This window comes from Euleptes europaea, chromosome 2 (assembly GCF_029931775.1).
Source record: "Euleptes europaea isolate rEulEur1 chromosome 2, rEulEur1.hap1, whole genome shotgun sequence".
NCBI lineage: Eukaryota > Metazoa > Chordata > Lepidosauria > Squamata > Sphaerodactylidae > Euleptes > Euleptes europaea.
In genome coordinates this window covers 48765195-48782286 of record NC_079313.1, presented here as the reverse complement: position 1 = coordinate 48782286, position 17092 = coordinate 48765195, and the positions used below count along the sequence as shown (strand labels likewise).

The following is a 17092-nucleotide window of genomic DNA, read 5'->3' as shown; positions in this document are numbered from 1 at the left end:
TCAGCTGCGACTTGATGGCACTTTTTACCACCTCAGTCATATATAGTTAACTTGATGGGAGAGAATGTGGATGGAGATAAATTCTTCAGTACACCTGCTGTTAAAAACATGCAACAAGATCAAACTACATCCATATGCAAGTGTGCACCCACACCCACATTCCGCTGCAACTAGCTAAATGTAACTATGCATAATTAAAGCTAGAGCAGGGGAAAAGTCTTGCCAGGGCAATGAAACTGCAAATATGGTTCGGCAAAAGAGGGAGTATTGGCACATTTGGCTGGTACATGCAGTGTTGGCATTCCCTCTTCTCCATCCAACACCCAATTCAGAATGATGGGATGGAAGGACGTTGATTGCTCTTGTGACATCATCATGTAGCATGAACATACCTTGAATAGTTATGGTTCACCTTGACATCACCAAGTCCATGTTGTGATCCCCCTTACTAGCTTGGATCTCACAGTGAAAGCCTTTCATGTAAAAAAATAATAATGAAGCAGTAGCAGCAGCGTATCAGAGAAACAAATGTCTGAACAGGAATGAGAAAAATTCTTGGGACCATGGAAAGGAGAAACTTCCTTTCTTTTTCTCTCGCTCTCTCACACACAGAGCTTCTGAATCAGCTTTTACATCAAAAACTCAAACCTCACCAAATCCTGCACATTAGTCTGAAAACACCTTGCTAGAAAACCTCAGGTGTTTGGGGGTTTGAAATAAAGCAAAACTTTCCCAAAACAACAACAATAGGCTGCTTATGATTTGGCACAACTGGAGGATGATGTCATGTCAAAACCAATAACCTGCAAGGCATGTGCTGTACCACCAAACTATTATTCATTAGCACATCATGTAAAGGACTTGAAAATTAGTGTCATAAATTTTGTGTTCACCATTTAGAAATTAATAAACTAAGGAGAATGAAAATGTTGGTCTTTAAAGTGCACATTGACCTGACTTCTTAATTCAAATATTGACATAACAATGGGAAACTCCAAAGTAGCACCTTTTCCCTCCTTTAAACTCAAGTATATGCATGCATATTTTGTAGAAAAACAACACAGAGTTTTTGAAGGGCAGAAACAAAAAACATGTAATTAACTTTTCTTACATCTTCAGCATTTGGGATTGTGGCAGAAACTGCCACAAATCTCATGGGGTATACTACATCATGGTTCTCGAGGCTACGTGAAAGGGAAGACTGAACAGTTTTCATCCGGCTAACCACAACTTCAAGAGTAGCACCACGGCTTTCATCTTTCACAACATGTACCTATGGAGTAAAATTTAAAGATATATGAATGAATATGCACTGCTAATCATCTCTTGAATTATGAATCATTTGTTACTACTATACCTCATCAATGAGAAACAATTTCACGAGCTGAACTAGAGAGTTATCTCTCCACTTTCTAGTCATGCTGTCCCACTTTTCCTGGAAGAAAAAAAATTATAAATATTAACCACCATCCATAACTACCATTCTGCTATTAATTTAAATGGGATTTTGCATCAGTACTATGTAATTTATAGTATATTATCATTGTCACAGTAACACTGATCTACACAGCAAACCTCAAAATAGTATTTCATAGAAATCCAATAGAACATATTATTTAGTTATCCTTTTTCAACTTTTAAAAAGACTGATCAAATTGTTTGATATAAGTAAAATACAGGAGTATATTTTTGTTTTACAAAATGTATACTCCATCTTTCTGCCTTCAAAATGGTTACCAAGGAGGCTAACACGTTAATAAAATCATGCCTTAAAAACAACTGAAACCAATAAAAAGTGTATTAGTGAAACAATTAAACATAAAAACAACAATTAAAACATTGGGCAGGAAGCAGGGATCACTGAGGGAACACCCAACGGAACAAAGAAGTCTTCCCCCACTGGAGGTTTATGGCAACAGAAAGGGACAGATGATTCTCCCTGGGGAGAGGGTTCCAATTTGGGTGCCACAACTCTCCCGGGTTGCCATCCACCTAATCTCAGAAGGCAGGGACACCTGAAGCAGAGCCTCAGAAGATGACCACAGAAGTCAGGAAAGTTAATAAGGGAGTACATGGTACTTCAGGTACATTGGTCCCAAGCTATATAGGGCTTAAAAGGTCAACACCGCCATCCTGAATTGTGCCTGGGAAAAAAACAGACTGGGAGCCAGTGCAGATGGGCCAAGACTGGAGTGATATAGTCCCTACAACCCACTCCAGTCAACATCCCGGCTGCAGCATTCTGCATCAATAGAAATATCCAAACACTTCTCAAGGACAGCCCCACACAGAGTACATTGCTGTAATCTAATCTAGGTATAAAATATAAAGTAGTACCTATACGTATGTGTATATAATCATAGCAATAATTTTATACAGTATATAGGTTTCTAATATAAATCAAAATTTTACTAGAATACATTGTTCAAGAACACTGTTGAGTGTCACAGTTTAACAATTTTAAATGTTCAGCATAGTTTGTGAATGAACATACATTGTGTTTCTTTAAGCCAATTATACAACTTTTTTGTTTTCTTGAAATTTCTCTACAAGTTGAAATATTATCAGGTAGTCAATTCATCAGGTAAAGTTCAGAAGACTGACAGAATAAAGTACTATATCACATAGATACAACAAGAAATATATTCTATAACTGTTTAAAATTTCCCTACTTGTTCTAGATAAGGTAGAAACCTTTTATCAAAAATCTGTATATATTTGCACCATTCCATTTATAAAAAATTCTTTTAAAATACTTATAGGTTAAAATTACTGTAAAATAAAAATATTTTTATTAGAAATAGATGGTATTTACTGATGAAGTAATCCAACGAAACAAGCATAACCCAGGAACTTGTTTTCTGAACTTCTGAACTTTACCTGAAGAATTAACCACCTGATGACTTCAGTGAACAAGATTTTAATTTATAGAGAAATTTTAAAGTTATAGATTTCGTGTTGTATCTATGTGATATAGTACTTTATTCTGTCAGTCTTCTGAACTTTACCTGATGAACTGACTACCTGATATTTCAACTTCTAGAGAAATTTAAAGAAATCAAAATGTTGTATAATTGACTTAAAGAAACACAATGTATGTACATTCACAAACTATATTGAACATTGAAAATTGTTAAATCGTCATAGTATTCTTGAAAAATGGATTCTAGTAAAAATTTGATTTATATTAGAAATCTATTTACTGTATAAAATTATTGCTATCTATGATTATATACACATTCGTATAGGTACTACTTTATACCTTCAGCATACTTGATACTTATACTCGCCATTATTTATATTTGGTAATCTAATCTAAGGCATACCCCACAGTGGCCACAGGTCACAGTATCCCTAGCCTCAGCTGGCACCTGCTTTCCCAGCAGCAGTCCTGGGTCTAAGAGCACCCACAGACTACGGACCTGTTCCTTCAAGGGAAGTGCAACCCCATCCAGAATGGGTGACACCTTAAATCCCGGATCAGGCCTTCCACCTACCAGTAGCTCTTCCATTTTGTCAGTATTAAACTCCAGTTTATTAGCCCTCATCCACTCAATAACTGCCTCCAGGCACCAGTTTAGGGTTTCTACAGCCTCTCTGGGATGAACTGGCAGAGTGAGATAGAGCTGAGTGTTATATTGGTGACATATTGTTCAGCCCAAATTTCTGCATGTCCTCACCCCAGGGTTTCATGCAGATATTAGAGCATAGGAGACAAGATGGAGCCTTAAAGGATGCCACAGGCCACAGGCCAAGGAGCTGAGCAGTTCTCCAACACCACCTTCTGAAACTACACTCCAGGTACGACAAGAACCACTGCAAAATAGTCTCTCTCAATCCCAGCCCAGCAAGACATAGAAGAAGGATGCCTTGGTTGATGGTACTGAAAGCCAGTGAGAGGTCCAGGAGAATCAACAGAGTCACACTTCCTCTGTCCATTACCTAGCACAGGTCATCCACCAAGGCTGTGTCAGTCCCATAACTGGGGCCTGGAGGTCATACAAGCAGGTGGGAGGCTTCAATCTTCCACTGGTTTGAAAGGCATTGTAAAGAGTTAGGGGTTACTAGAAAATGACTAACTGGTGACCCGCAAGGACTTGTGAGGGGCATTTCAATTACTCTCCCCCACTATTGCCTCTCCACTTTTCCTGCTTTGTTTTCACCCAACAGCCAAACAACCTTTTATCTTTGGTTCTTGTGGGTTATCTGGGCTGTGTAACCGTGGTCTTGGTATTTTCTTTCCTGACGTTTCGCCAGCAGCTGTGGCAGGCATCTTCAGAGGAGTAACACTGGACAGTGTCTCTCAGTGTCAAGTGTGTAGGAAGAGTAATATATAGTCAGAAAGGGGTTGGGTTGAGCTGAATCATTGTCCTGCAAAAAGTATCACAGGTAATGTGCTAATCATTGTCCTGTAAGTATCAAGATAATGTGCTAATGAGGGTGTGGTATGTTAATATGGAACCATTGTATCCTGAAGTGATCTGTTAATGTGTGAAATCCAAATCTAATCTGCATGGCTATTGTTGACTGTAGCCTTTGTTAGTCTGGAGGTTTTCAGGACAGGAAGCCAAGCCTTATTCATTCTTAAACTCTCTTCTTTTCTGTTAAAGTTGTACTGATGTTTATGAATTTCAATGGCTTCTCTGTGCAATCTGACAAAATAGTTGGTAGAATTGTCCAGTCTTTCAGTGACTTGGAATAAGACCCTGTGTCCTGTTTGTGTCAGTCCATGTTCAGCCACTGCTGATTTCTCAGGTTGGCCAAGTCTGCAGTATCTTTCATGTTCTTTTATCCTTGTTCCTCATAAAAACCTTTTATCTGTCCCCGTCTTCAGTTTCCTTCCTTCCCAGCCCCAGCAGCCTCTCCCCAGGAAAATTCTACCCTGTTCCAGCTTCTAGGCTGTGCCAGGCCCACATGCACAGTGCCAGCCACTCTGCCAAGCCCAGTTGTGCAGTGGAAAATCTTGAAGGACTTGCAAGGAACACCTCACTTTCCCCTGTATCCTCCCCCCACACTATATCCACTTTCCCTCCTACTAACAACCTTTCCCTCCTTCCTTTTCACCTTCCCACCCACCCACCTTTTCTCTGCTCCCCCACATCCTCAGCTATACTTATTATTTACTTTATTTATACTTCACTTCATCCCCAATAGGGGCCCAAAACTTCTTATATCATTCTTCTCGCCTCCATTTTATCCTCACAACAACCCTGTGGGGTAGTTTAGGCTACGTGTGTGTGACTATCCCACAGTCACCCAGTCAGTTTCCATGGAAGGGTAGGGATTTGAATCTGAGTCTCCCATATCGTAGCCTGAAACTGCTGTACCACACTGGTTTTTGTGGGATGGCTTCTGTTGAATAGTAGCAAGAAGTCAGCCCTGGGGAGTCATGCAAGTTGGCTGGTAGCAAGTCACCTGGTGATGATTGGTGGGCCTGGCCCTGATGACTCCTCCCTCAAAGGCCAAAACAGCCCTAGAAATGGTCCTGCCACCTTTTACTAACAGAAATCAAGGATTGAAGGCTGGCATACTGTTATGGTTGTCTAGTACTGGACACAAAGGCCACTGGCAAGGCATTTGTTTTTTTAAAGGTACAGATGCTGCGTCTACTATTTCAGAAGTTTTAATCACCCAATATATTTTTTTAAGATTTCAGATTTTTCTGCAAACCTGGCCCCAATCTTGGATTTAAGTATCCACAGATGGGGTAATGTTGAGAATTAGATATATTGATGAGAAATGAAGTTCATATAAAAATACTTAGGTAAATAACAGTATGAAATTATTCTTATGTACAGCAGAGCATTTTTTTAAAGTCAACATTACTGGCATGGTGTGTGTGAAACCTACTGGTGTAGTCAAAATAATGTGAGCATATTGTATTTCAAATAAGTCATCCATTGCTGTATCTCCAGTTAGTTCCTTACAGACAAGTCCAATGGGTTCAAATTTTTCTTTCCAGTCCTCAAAACGCTGACTGCAGAGAGCTTTTATTGGAGCCACTAAAAATAAATACAGAACAGTGGAGGAAGAATAAGACATGTTTAAACAGGTCTCCAAACAGCCTGCATACAATGATGAGCTTTCCAAAAATTCTCCCTTTCTTTCCTCACAAGTTAACATTACATTCCTGTACATTTCAGCTGCTTTTCTTCATACCTGCCCCAGGTTGAATTTGTTGGAGTGAGTGACTCAGCATGCCTGGACATTGGGGGTCACTGTACCATTTCTAAGTGTGTATAAGTGTTTCCTTGAATGCGATGTCTCTTTGTCTTCACCTGAGATCTGTCCTCTGGCCCCTCCTCTCTCTGTGTGTATCCTTTGTCCCCCCGCTTTCTCCACATGGCTCTGCATGAACTCACATATCTCTACAGGTCTCCCCTGTAGAAACAATGCCCTATTTCCATACACATGCTTAGCTGGCCACTTTTGATAGGGAAAGTACTCTTTTAGATTAGGCTTCTCTCTACTTTCAACTGCAACCTGAATGTGGACTGAATCTACTTGAATAAATGTAAGCTTTATTTTTTGTAATATACTTCTTGGGAGATTTATTTACTGCATTCAGTATAATGCTTCTATGACTGAGCAAACTGCTATATTAACCGAATATCCCAACTGAATTAATCCATTTTGGACTATATGCTAATGGACGCCTTAAAAGTGCTGAACACATTTTAAAAGATTTTGTTAACCTTTTGAAGATTTACTTGCAGACACATTATTCGCAGCATGGTAAAACCAATATGCAGATGACACTCAGCTCTACCTCACACTTCTGGCCAATCCCAAGGAGGCTGCAGAAACCCTGAACTGGTGCCTGGAGGCAGTTTTGGAGTGAATGCATTCAGTTCTTTTGAATGGGGCTTCTAACAAAGGAGCTGAACTTAGAATTTGTGCGAGAAGCAAAGAAGGGTGAGTGTACATCTTTTTCATTGAGGTTTTTGAGCTGTTTGGGGGGGTGTCTGTCTGAAAATCACTTCTTAGCTTTTGGTGAGCGCTCTTGAAGCTCATGGTTCTGCTGGGAGGGATGTCTGCTGAGTGAGGTGAGTCAGCAGCCACCTGTTATTGTCTAAATCCTGGAGGTGGCGCCACAGCTCACAGCTGTAAAGCAGGGTTCATTCAATGGCTGACTCTGTAACAGGCACACAGGTTCTGGCGGGCTTGCATTCAACTGGAGAGTTGAGCTTGGGAGTTCAGCCAGGGAGGTCAAGGGGGAGCAGGACAGAACCCCTTTAGACTGAGTTTCCTGAGAGAGTACATACAAGCTATACATCAGATAGGAGGGTGGTGTGTATCCTTCCTGCTACAGCAATCGGCAAAGATTCCGCATTTTTCATTCTTGAGCATTAATAATAAGATATTTTTCAACATCATAGCATACTTACTGTAGACAATTTTAATATTTAACCAAGGCATTGGCACTTTGATTAATAACCTAGTAATGGCAAGCTCAAAGATCACAGTTTTTCCAGAACCTGTCGGAGCACAGATCACAAAATTTCTGTCTGTATAAAGGAGCTGGGGGGAAAAACATAGTAGTAAATAAACCATATACAGTTGGGTGCATCTATTTTAACTAATCTACTTGGAAATATTGGTACGCAAGAAATGTATTGTTACAGCGCTGCACACAGTACCAAATCACAGCTAAAACTGTTTTTCAAAGATGATTTTTGGTATGTGTTAGCAGATGTGAGTACCCAGCTTGCTGGGGGGAAAGGGAAGATGACTGGGGAAGGCACTGGCAAACCATCCCACAAACAAAGTCTGCCTAGAAAATGTTGGGATGTGACGTCACCCCATGGGTCAGGAATGACCCGGTGCTTGCACAGGGGACCTTTACCTTTTACCTAGCAGATGTGAACTTTTTATTTTGTATAAGAGCAAAAAAGCTAAAACAGAAGCAAGGCTTTCTCCCCTTGGTATCTGCCACAGAGCAATTATGAAGAATGTATGGTGCAGCAGCTCAGTCCGTTATGCAGCAAAGACTTCTGTAGTATTACAAACATCAAACCATTTTCAAGTCCAAAGAAAACAACACTCATAGAAGAGTACGGGCACTGGCAGAATATCACTAAAATATACAGTAAGTCTTGATCGTCAACAGTATTTTTAGAAGAAATTCCAAGTCAGCAATAAATCAAGAGTAACCTGAGCATTCATTTGTTCAAAATTCTAATATCATAAAGGGAAAAAACTATTCAAAACCTTCTCTATCAATGAAATAAGGTTGCATCTGTAACAGACTGAACTCTGCAGCATTCTAAAAAGCGCATGTTGCATCATAAATGATGAGTGCAGAAATTGTGAAACCCCAATCAGTGGCTACTGTTGAGATGGCTTCCCAACTGGGACCAGTGACTGTTACTGTGGGACAACTGAGGGGGATGAGGAATTTCTACCCTTGCCTTAAAGCCCTGGGAGGCAGTGATGGAAGCAGGAGGTGCCTTAGTCAGTATTGTATAAGCGTGCAGTTGCCTTAATCGCTGTCTATGGAGTAGGCACAGCTGTGGTGGCAGCAAAAATGAGGCATCCAGTCAGCATCTGCATGCCTGTATAATGCTAGCAGAGGCATCCCCCATGCCTTCTCTTTTGCCACTTACAGGTAAGATGTAAGCTCCCTGCTCACTAGGGTTGCCAGGTCTCTAGCAACCCAAACCCTGAGACTCACGGGTAATGTCATGACAGGACTTGGTGATATCACATTGAACAGCACTGCTAATGGTAGTACTTCCACACGCCAGCAGGAATTGTACAATACAGTGTATATGAATCTGTGAAGTCACTATCGTGATTTTGAAGAGATAGACAATTCACCATACACAAATTTTTAAAACATGGAAATTATCTATGTGGTTAAGCAGGAGCCCCGTGGCGCAGAATGGTAAACTGCAGTACTGCAATCCAAGCTCTGCTCACGACCTGAGTTCGATCCCAACGGAAGTTGGTTTCAGGTAGCTGGCTCAAGGTTGACTCAGCCTTCCATCCTTCCGAGGCCGGTCAAATGAGTACCCAGCTTGCTGGGGGTAAAGGGAAGATGACTGGGGAAGGCCCTGGCAAACCACCCCATAAACAAAGTCTGCCCAGTAAACATCGGGATGTGATGTCACCCCATGGGTCAGGAATGACCCAGTGCTTGCACAGGGGGCCTTTACCTTTTACCTAAAGTTACCAGCTAAACATAAAGTGTAGTCTGTTAGTGCCACTCTCTCCCTCAATTGTAGTGCAGTGGTGGTCAGCAGTCCCAACTTGCAAACTGCCTCACCAGCTGCCACTGGCTGCACCTTAACGCTTTAATTATTTTAGCTTGTCTACATGCATGCAATGTTTGATTAATGGCATGGTTGGTAATGATATGATGAGGCAGTGTTTTGCATGCTTTTCTTAAGTACTTATTTCACTTGATGGTACAGCAAACAAAAGGATCAGATACTGCACTCCTACACTTATCTTTTTGCACGCAAATAATCTACCCTCTATGTATGACAGCCTAGCAGCACACTCCCAAACAAGAGGTACACCAATTTAATTCCATTGCAGTCAATGGGCTTAGAAAGGTCAAGTTTAAGAGGACTTCACTGTTATGTTAAACTTAATGAGTCACAAGTTGCACAGGCTTAGTTTATAGGAACAAGCCCCTGAAATTTTATAAACCAAGCAAAAATGCTTATACATTGTTGTATGCATAATAATTAACACTTAAAAGTAGTCCATACTTACATCATCCAGAGCCTTGGACTGAATATAATTAAAGTACGGGAACTCTTTGAAAATATTTCTAAACTGAACAGCTTAAAATCACAGTAAGGAGTCAAACTACGTGTTGGTGACACCAGCATTAAATCATGACCACAATACAATAACTGGTTTTCTCAATGAAGTTTCCTATTTTACTGATAAATGGGAATCTCCCAGACTCCTGATTTTTAAAGTATATCAAAAAACATTATAGCTTACATTATGGAACTAAGAAGAGAGACAGAAAAATGTTCCACAGCTATCATTTAAGCCTTGGTTAGGAATCTTAGATTGCGGGGAAAGAGCAAAGGATGGTTTGTGTTAGGACATAATGACAAACTATATTTAGCCACAAAAGTAGAAGTCACAGGTGAGACAAGCAAGGAGGGAGCACATGAGCCCAGTTTTTTTCCATAATGGCAAGCTATAGTCTATGGCAATGTCTGAAGCATTTGTAGGGCTGAAATCTTATGAATATTTAATCGGTAGCAAGCCTCATTTAGTTCAGTGGAGTTTCTGAGAAAACATGTGTAGGCTTATCCTTCATATATTTTAAAAATGCAGGTACATAAAAGGATACGGATTTCAGTGACAGCTCTCAAAATCATCATTTCCTTTTTAGCTGTTCCTAATGAATGAATATTTGTTTTAATTATCATCCACAACAAAAACATGTAACAAAAATATAGAATTTCTTTACAACTTGGAAAAAAACATATTTGTATATGATACTGTTTTCTACACAAATTATCTTATGAGCCAACTATATGTAGGGTTGCCAGGTCCCTCTTCGTCACCAGCGGGAGATTTTTGAGGAAGGTAGGGTTTGGGTAGGGGAGGGACTTCAATGCCATAGAGTCCAATTGCCAAAGCAGCCATTTCCTGCAGGTGAACTGATCTCTATCTGCTGGAGATCAGTTGTAATAGCAGGAGATCTCCAGCTAGTAACTGGAGGTTGGCAACCCTAACTATAAGTCTAACAGACACATCAAGGATGGAAATCATGTAACAGTTACAAGTGGATATACCAGTACAAGTATTTAGAACCAGGATGGAAGGCTTAAACTTTTAAAAGAGGCCTGAATTTATCTGAGAACAGAAAACTTAAGAAACTTCTGTGCTCTTCTTCATAACAATATTTCAGTGTACCTTACAATTCAATTTCTCCACAAAACAGGACGCAGAAAAAGGAAAGTGATGAAGCACATGCAACCCAATATAATATCTGCAGCAGAGAACTAAACAAAACTCATTGCTTCTAACCAGTAAATGGAACTTGTCAGTAAAACTGGCCAGGGGTCCAGCAGAGATCTAGGAATGTACAGGCAAGTTAGCCTAATATCTGCTCTCAGCAAATGAGCAGAAAATGTTATTAATGATAACATTATTAACCACATAGAGGAACAGAGCCTGCTAAGGGAAAATCAGCATAATCTCTGCAAAGGGAAATCATGCATGACCAGCCTTTTTCAGTTCTTTGAGAGGATTAAGCATGTGGTTAAAAGTGTTCCAGATATATTTTATAACTGGACCCACCAAATGTTTTGGATAAGATTCCTCACCGAAGACTCCCGAGTAAACTTACCAGTATGGGATAAAAGGATAGGACTGTTAACCTCTGAATACCAGTGTTAAGAGGCAACATCAGGAGAAGGCCTCTATGCCCTATTTGTTGGACCTCTAGAACAACTAGTATAGATAAGAGGACAGGTCCTCTTATGAATTAAAAATTGGTTAAACAGCAGGAAGCAGAGGACAGGAATAAATCAACAGTTCTCCAAATGGAAGGAAGTAAGCAGTGGGGTGTCACAAGAGTATTAGGACTGGAGAAATTTAATTTGGTTATAAATTGAATACAAAACTGCCAATATTGTAATGGCCTTATATATAGCAGCCTCATTTGGAATACTGGGTACAGTGCTGGTTGCCAGATCTCAAAAAAAGTGTTGCAGAGCCAGACAAGGTACAGAAAAGGCAATCAAGATGATTAAAGAGTTGGAACACATTTCCTATGAGGAAAGGCTAAAGGCTCATCAGTCAGAAAAAAGATAATGAAGAGACATAATAAAGGTTTATAAAATTAATAGGGTTGCCAACCCCCAGGTACTAGCTGGAGGTCTCCTGCTATTTCAACTGCTCTCCAGCCGATAGAGATCAGTTCCCCTGGAGAAAATGGCTGCTTTGGCCATTGGGCTCTGTGGCAATGAAGTCCCTCCCCTCCTCAAACCCCGCCCTCCTCAGGCTCCGCCCCTAAAACCTCTCGCCGGTAGCCAAGAGGGACCTGGCAGCCCTAAAAATTAAGCATGGGATAGAGAAAATGGATAGAAGGAACTTTTATTTCCTTCCTTCACTATACTAGAACTCAGGGGCACCCAATGATGTTGATGGGCAATATATTCTGGATGAACAAAAAAAAGTACAGCAATTTTGCACTCAATGAAGAATGGCTCATATTCACCTGTGTTTGAGGCATAACACACTTTAAAGACTTCAATACCCCCCATACCCTGATTTACTCTGGGCATAGGCCAACTTTCTTGAAGTCAAGCCTATAAGTCAATTATATATAAGGGGACCATAGAAGTATGGAACACAAGCTGAATTTTTATTATTAACCTGAATTTACTATAGGGATTAAAATAAAAGAGGAAAGGCACAGATCTGGGAGTTCCAGATTATGTTCCCTTTCAACTCACAAGTATGACAGGAAAAACTTCTCCATTCTCATTATCTCCAGACTTCTTTTACCCAGTCGCTGCTTAATGTAGTCTCCCCTCTCTTTGGCCCCACTGATCTCAACAAAAAATATCCTCCCCTAACAAAGGATGTCCCTAATCTATATCCATCATATATTCCTAGTGAATTCTAGTACTTTCTATTTCTAGGAACACTGTGTACATGACATTCAGTTGCCTCTCAGAAAGATTCTTTGAAATAACGAAGTCCAAGCAATCTGCAGCGGCATCCATAAATGGTTGGATATCCATACATGGTTGAATCCATGGCATTCCAGCAATTGGATTCACAACTGGATTCTCCTATGTACACAAGCAATCCCGTTGTTAATGACTGCTATAATGACATGATAACACATGTGGATGGCAGCCTACATTTCAATAGCTGTCCTTTCTGGATAGATGTATTCCAAGGCAAAATCCAAACTGGAAAAGATGACTGAAGTCAGCATTAGAGAACAGAAACAAACAAATTAGGAATTGCCTAATAGAAATGGAAATTTACAACGATTACTTCAAAGGTGAAGAGTAATTTTACCACAACCTTTCTCCACACCAGGGTATGAAGAAGGAGGAACAGTTGCTTAGGGAAAGGCAAATTAATTCTAGATTACAACAGTATAGCTTGATAAAATTTAAGGAGGAACGAGAGAGAGAAAACAGGACAATGGAAGAAAAGGAAAGACTACACACAACTTTCTTTTTATCAGTTCCCAAGGTAGTACCTGCCAAACAGAGGCACACTAAGCTCCTTGAAACACACATTTAAGTATAGTTACTTGCATCTCAGCTACTTTAAGTATACTTTTTGTGATTAACATCTTTTTTTCTAATCTGCTTATGTCCTTCTACATGAATACTGTTACCTACTTCATATTACTCAAATAAATTTACCTGTTTTGTATTTCCTGATTCTGTCTACTGTTCAGTTCATGAATATACATTATTCATAGATATAGCATGAAGACTGTGTTGTAGCAAACATTGTACAGAAAAAATTACACAGTAAATCCATAAATTTACCTTCCACACTAGAGCTCTTTGAAATACAAGGAAATGACTGTACTTCAATTCCTTTTCCATTTGCAGAAGCAGAAAAAATATCATTTACACTAAGCAGATTAAAATCTGAATATTGTGCGATCTGCATATTATTTTTCCATAGGTCTCCCATTTTCATCCTTTTGTTGTTAGAAATATTACAATATGTGTCTATTTCTTTCTTGGCATTGGTGTTCTCTTTGCAGTCTGTATTTGCATACATATAATCAGTTGGTTTAAATAAGCTATAACAAATACAAAAGGATATTTTCATATTATATACATGCACACCAAAACACACTTACTTTTAAGACCATTATAGTTTATATTGTATAGTTTCCAATACATGCTAAAAACAAAATAATTTTTTTTGTTACACAACAAGCTAAACACCGCCCACAAACCCTGCATGGCAACTTTACAGATGCTTGACAACCCATTCATCCATCCTGTTTTGCAATCCCAGGCAGGAAACAAAACTAGGAACAAGGAAGCTATTCAGTCCTTGCTCAACAATCATACAGGGCCAATGGGCATTCTGAGATAGTCACAAGTTGTAGTCTTCCATTCCGTTAAAGTAATAGGGATTTTGTGATGGACATTTACAGGAATGAGATAGCAAAACTATAAAAACAAACCAGTTTATCTTTAACATGCCATTGCACTGGTTTTGCATGATTTTAAGAGCAAATGAAGGAGTAAGTCAGCTACCACTTTACTAAAGTAATAAACTAAATCCTGTTTAAATCCTTGTAAAAAGGGCTGTGCCTACAGCAAATCTAATTTCTGTATGAAAACATTGCCAAAAGGAAGTATGCCATTTTTTGTTACATTCAAAATAATTTTAATGCAAATGCCTGGAGCCCTATCAAGCACTTTCATTTTAAAGATCAAACTTAGTTTTTGACAAATGTATCTAAAACAATATGGGTTCAATATTTGATGAATTATTATAATTGGCTGCAAACAAGCTCTTACCTTTTCCTGAATGCTGAGCAGGCGCTTTCATCACCATATTCATCTAGAAAAATTAATTATTTCCTGAAGAATTTCTATATAACCCTCTTTTTTGTCATATTGATCAAGGCCAAAATGGGGGAAAAATCAAACTAATTCCATTTATCACTTGAATATAGTATCATTCCTACTTCTTACTACAAGTATATCTAACACCACTTACTGTATACAAAAACTCATCTCAACAAATCAAAACATAATTTCTACCATTTAAAATAATAATTTATTATTTAAAATGGTAACCTAAGACTATACCCCAAAGAATGAGGTTTAAAATCAGACTATGACAGAGAAAAATGTCACCTTGAAGCACACATACTTTGTACTCAAAGGAGTTCTTGGCCATAACCATATTCGTCTTTCAACTTTCTTTGAAACAAAACATTTCAAGCTTGATTCCCACAAGCAAAAATTAGCCTTGACCATGTTGCAAATTTAACACACATTATAATCAGCATCAATAGTAAATTGGCCATCTAATTTTTTTTCATCACAGGGCCAGCATGAGTTTCATAATGGGATGAGGTATGTGGCAATTTATTGCACACTGAAATTCTCAATGGAACCACCAACACTGGGCAGTCAGCTATTCCTGGCCATGCTCCCAAGTCCACAAGAACATTAGAAGAGCCCTCCTGGATCAGATAAGTGGTCCATCTTGTCCAGCAAGCTGTCTCAGTGGCCAGCCAGTTGCTTTGGAGGGCCAACAACAGGACATAGAGGCTGAGGCCTTCCCCTGATGTTGCCTCCTGGCATTCAGATGTTTACTGACTCTGGCTGTGGAAGTTTCTTTTAGCTACCTTGGCTAGTAGCCCTGCAAGTTTGCTCCTGTAGATCAGTGGATCCACAAAATGTGGTGGGGAGGGGGAGGAATCAAGAATGGGCAAAAACCTTCCTCCCCTTCTCCACAACCAAAATTGCTGTTGTGTCAGAAAACTGATGTTGTGCCAACAGAACATCACTTTAAGATCCAAGCCTTTGTCTCAGGGTTCATAGCGACTCTGGGTGGCTGGGCAGCTAGTCTAGACTGCTTCTTGGGATAGATGGCACAGATGTGATTCATTCTGGGGCAGTACACAAAGGTTGAGATAGCTGAAGTAAGCAATTATATATGAATTGTTAAAATCTGTATTGCTTGTTGTTAAAACGAGGTACAAAACATTTTACCTTGCTGGTTATTTTTATCAAATTCCATTTGTAGCTTTTGACTTGGTGGAATTTCAAAAACAGATGGAACAGTTGCAAGATACCAGTTTGTTGGCGCTTCATTTTCTAGATATCTGTTTCCAACATATTAATATGGAACAAAAAAAACACACAACCCACTAAGTGTTGAATACCAAATTAATGATGAACTACCAATTAATGATGAACTACAAGGGAACATACTGACTGTTGTGTCACTTCTAAATTATCTGTTACAAAAGTATGCTTAAAATATGTCAGATTTAACTGTAAAGCTTCTGTCAACCTACTTTAGTGAACTGTGAGGTTGATCTGCAGTAGGGCACAATTGCATGACTATGGGAGCAATCCTAAGGAGGCCTACTCGTAAGTCGCAAGAAAGAGTTCTTAAGACTCTAGCCTATGGTTCTCAGTACTCTGAGATGTTCTGCTGTACACTACGTTATCTTGCACAGTTTAGTGATATATGCTAAGTTTCTGTACATTGGTTTCAATTCCAAAGGTAGTGCTATAAAACACCTGAACACATACATAACCTTCATATATTTCCCAAAATGTTAAGGAACTTAAAAAACTGGGACTGGAAAATCTAAGGGTCTACAATTATTTCTGTGGAATATGAATAGAGAAATATGGGGCATTCTTTGAATGACTGAGGTATTCTGGATTGTGCGTGTCAAGTCGCAGCTGATTTATGGCAACCCAGCACGGTTTTCAAGGCAAAAGACTAACAGAGGTGGTTTGCCATTCCTCTGAATAGCGACCCCAGTATTTCTTGGAAGTGTCCCATCCAAATACTAGCCAGGATCAACCCTGCTTAGCTTTACAGATCTGATGAGATCGGGCTAGCCTGAGCCATCCAGGTCAGGGCATTCTGGATTAAGTAATTTATTATGGCAGAGTTAAAGTAAGATTATTTTACTGAAATACTGTGACAGAGCTAAGAAAAAAAAAAAGGACCAGCTTACTTGTGTTTTTCATCCGGTCCTTTAAAAAACAAACTATCCAAAGAAAAGGTAGCGTCCATCATCGTTTGAAAAAATAAGATTTCAGTTCTCAATAAACTGTAAAAAAATGAGATGAAGTTTAATAATTGTGACCTGCTTATAAGTGATTATAAGCTTTTTAAAGAAATAAAGTTTACAGTAAATATTGTGTAGATTATGTTACATTATTATTTTCTTTTCAACTTCCATCCAAAGAAGGGAGCCTTCAATGTCTCAGGGAAGAGGCCTGTTCATTTGTTCTCCTCAGAGTCAAGTCAGAACCAAGCAGCAAGCAATCTAGCCATTTAAAAACTGCATCTATCTAACTAAATGACTATGGATAAATATGTACCGTTGTACCAGTTCACGTCGTATTTGGCTATAGCT

The 17092-nt window shown here is 39.3% G+C and overlaps 1 protein-coding gene across 1 annotated transcript in view; it reads right to left on the bottom strand.

Moving 5' to 3' along the window:
* Positions 1 to 16749, bottom strand: part of HFM1 (helicase for meiosis 1) — a 105198-nt gene extending 88449 nt beyond the window's left edge. The window contains exons 1-10 of the mRNA XM_056844746.1: positions 16688 to 16749; positions 15702 to 15814; positions 14496 to 14538; positions 13500 to 13762; positions 10322 to 10369; positions 9724 to 9794; positions 7389 to 7521; positions 5851 to 6002; positions 1358 to 1435; positions 1112 to 1273 (exon numbers count right to left, since the gene is read on the bottom strand). Coding sequence (XP_056700724.1) covers positions 1112 to 1273; positions 1358 to 1435; positions 5851 to 6002; positions 7389 to 7521; positions 9724 to 9794; positions 10322 to 10369; positions 13500 to 13762; positions 14496 to 14538; positions 15702 to 15814; positions 16688 to 16749 — 1125 coding nt within the window. The remainder of the gene's footprint in view (positions 1 to 1111; positions 1274 to 1357; positions 1436 to 5850; positions 6003 to 7388; positions 7522 to 9723; positions 9795 to 10321; positions 10370 to 13499; positions 13763 to 14495; positions 14539 to 15701; positions 15815 to 16687) is intronic.
* Between the last annotated feature and the right edge of the window lie 343 nt (positions 16750 to 17092).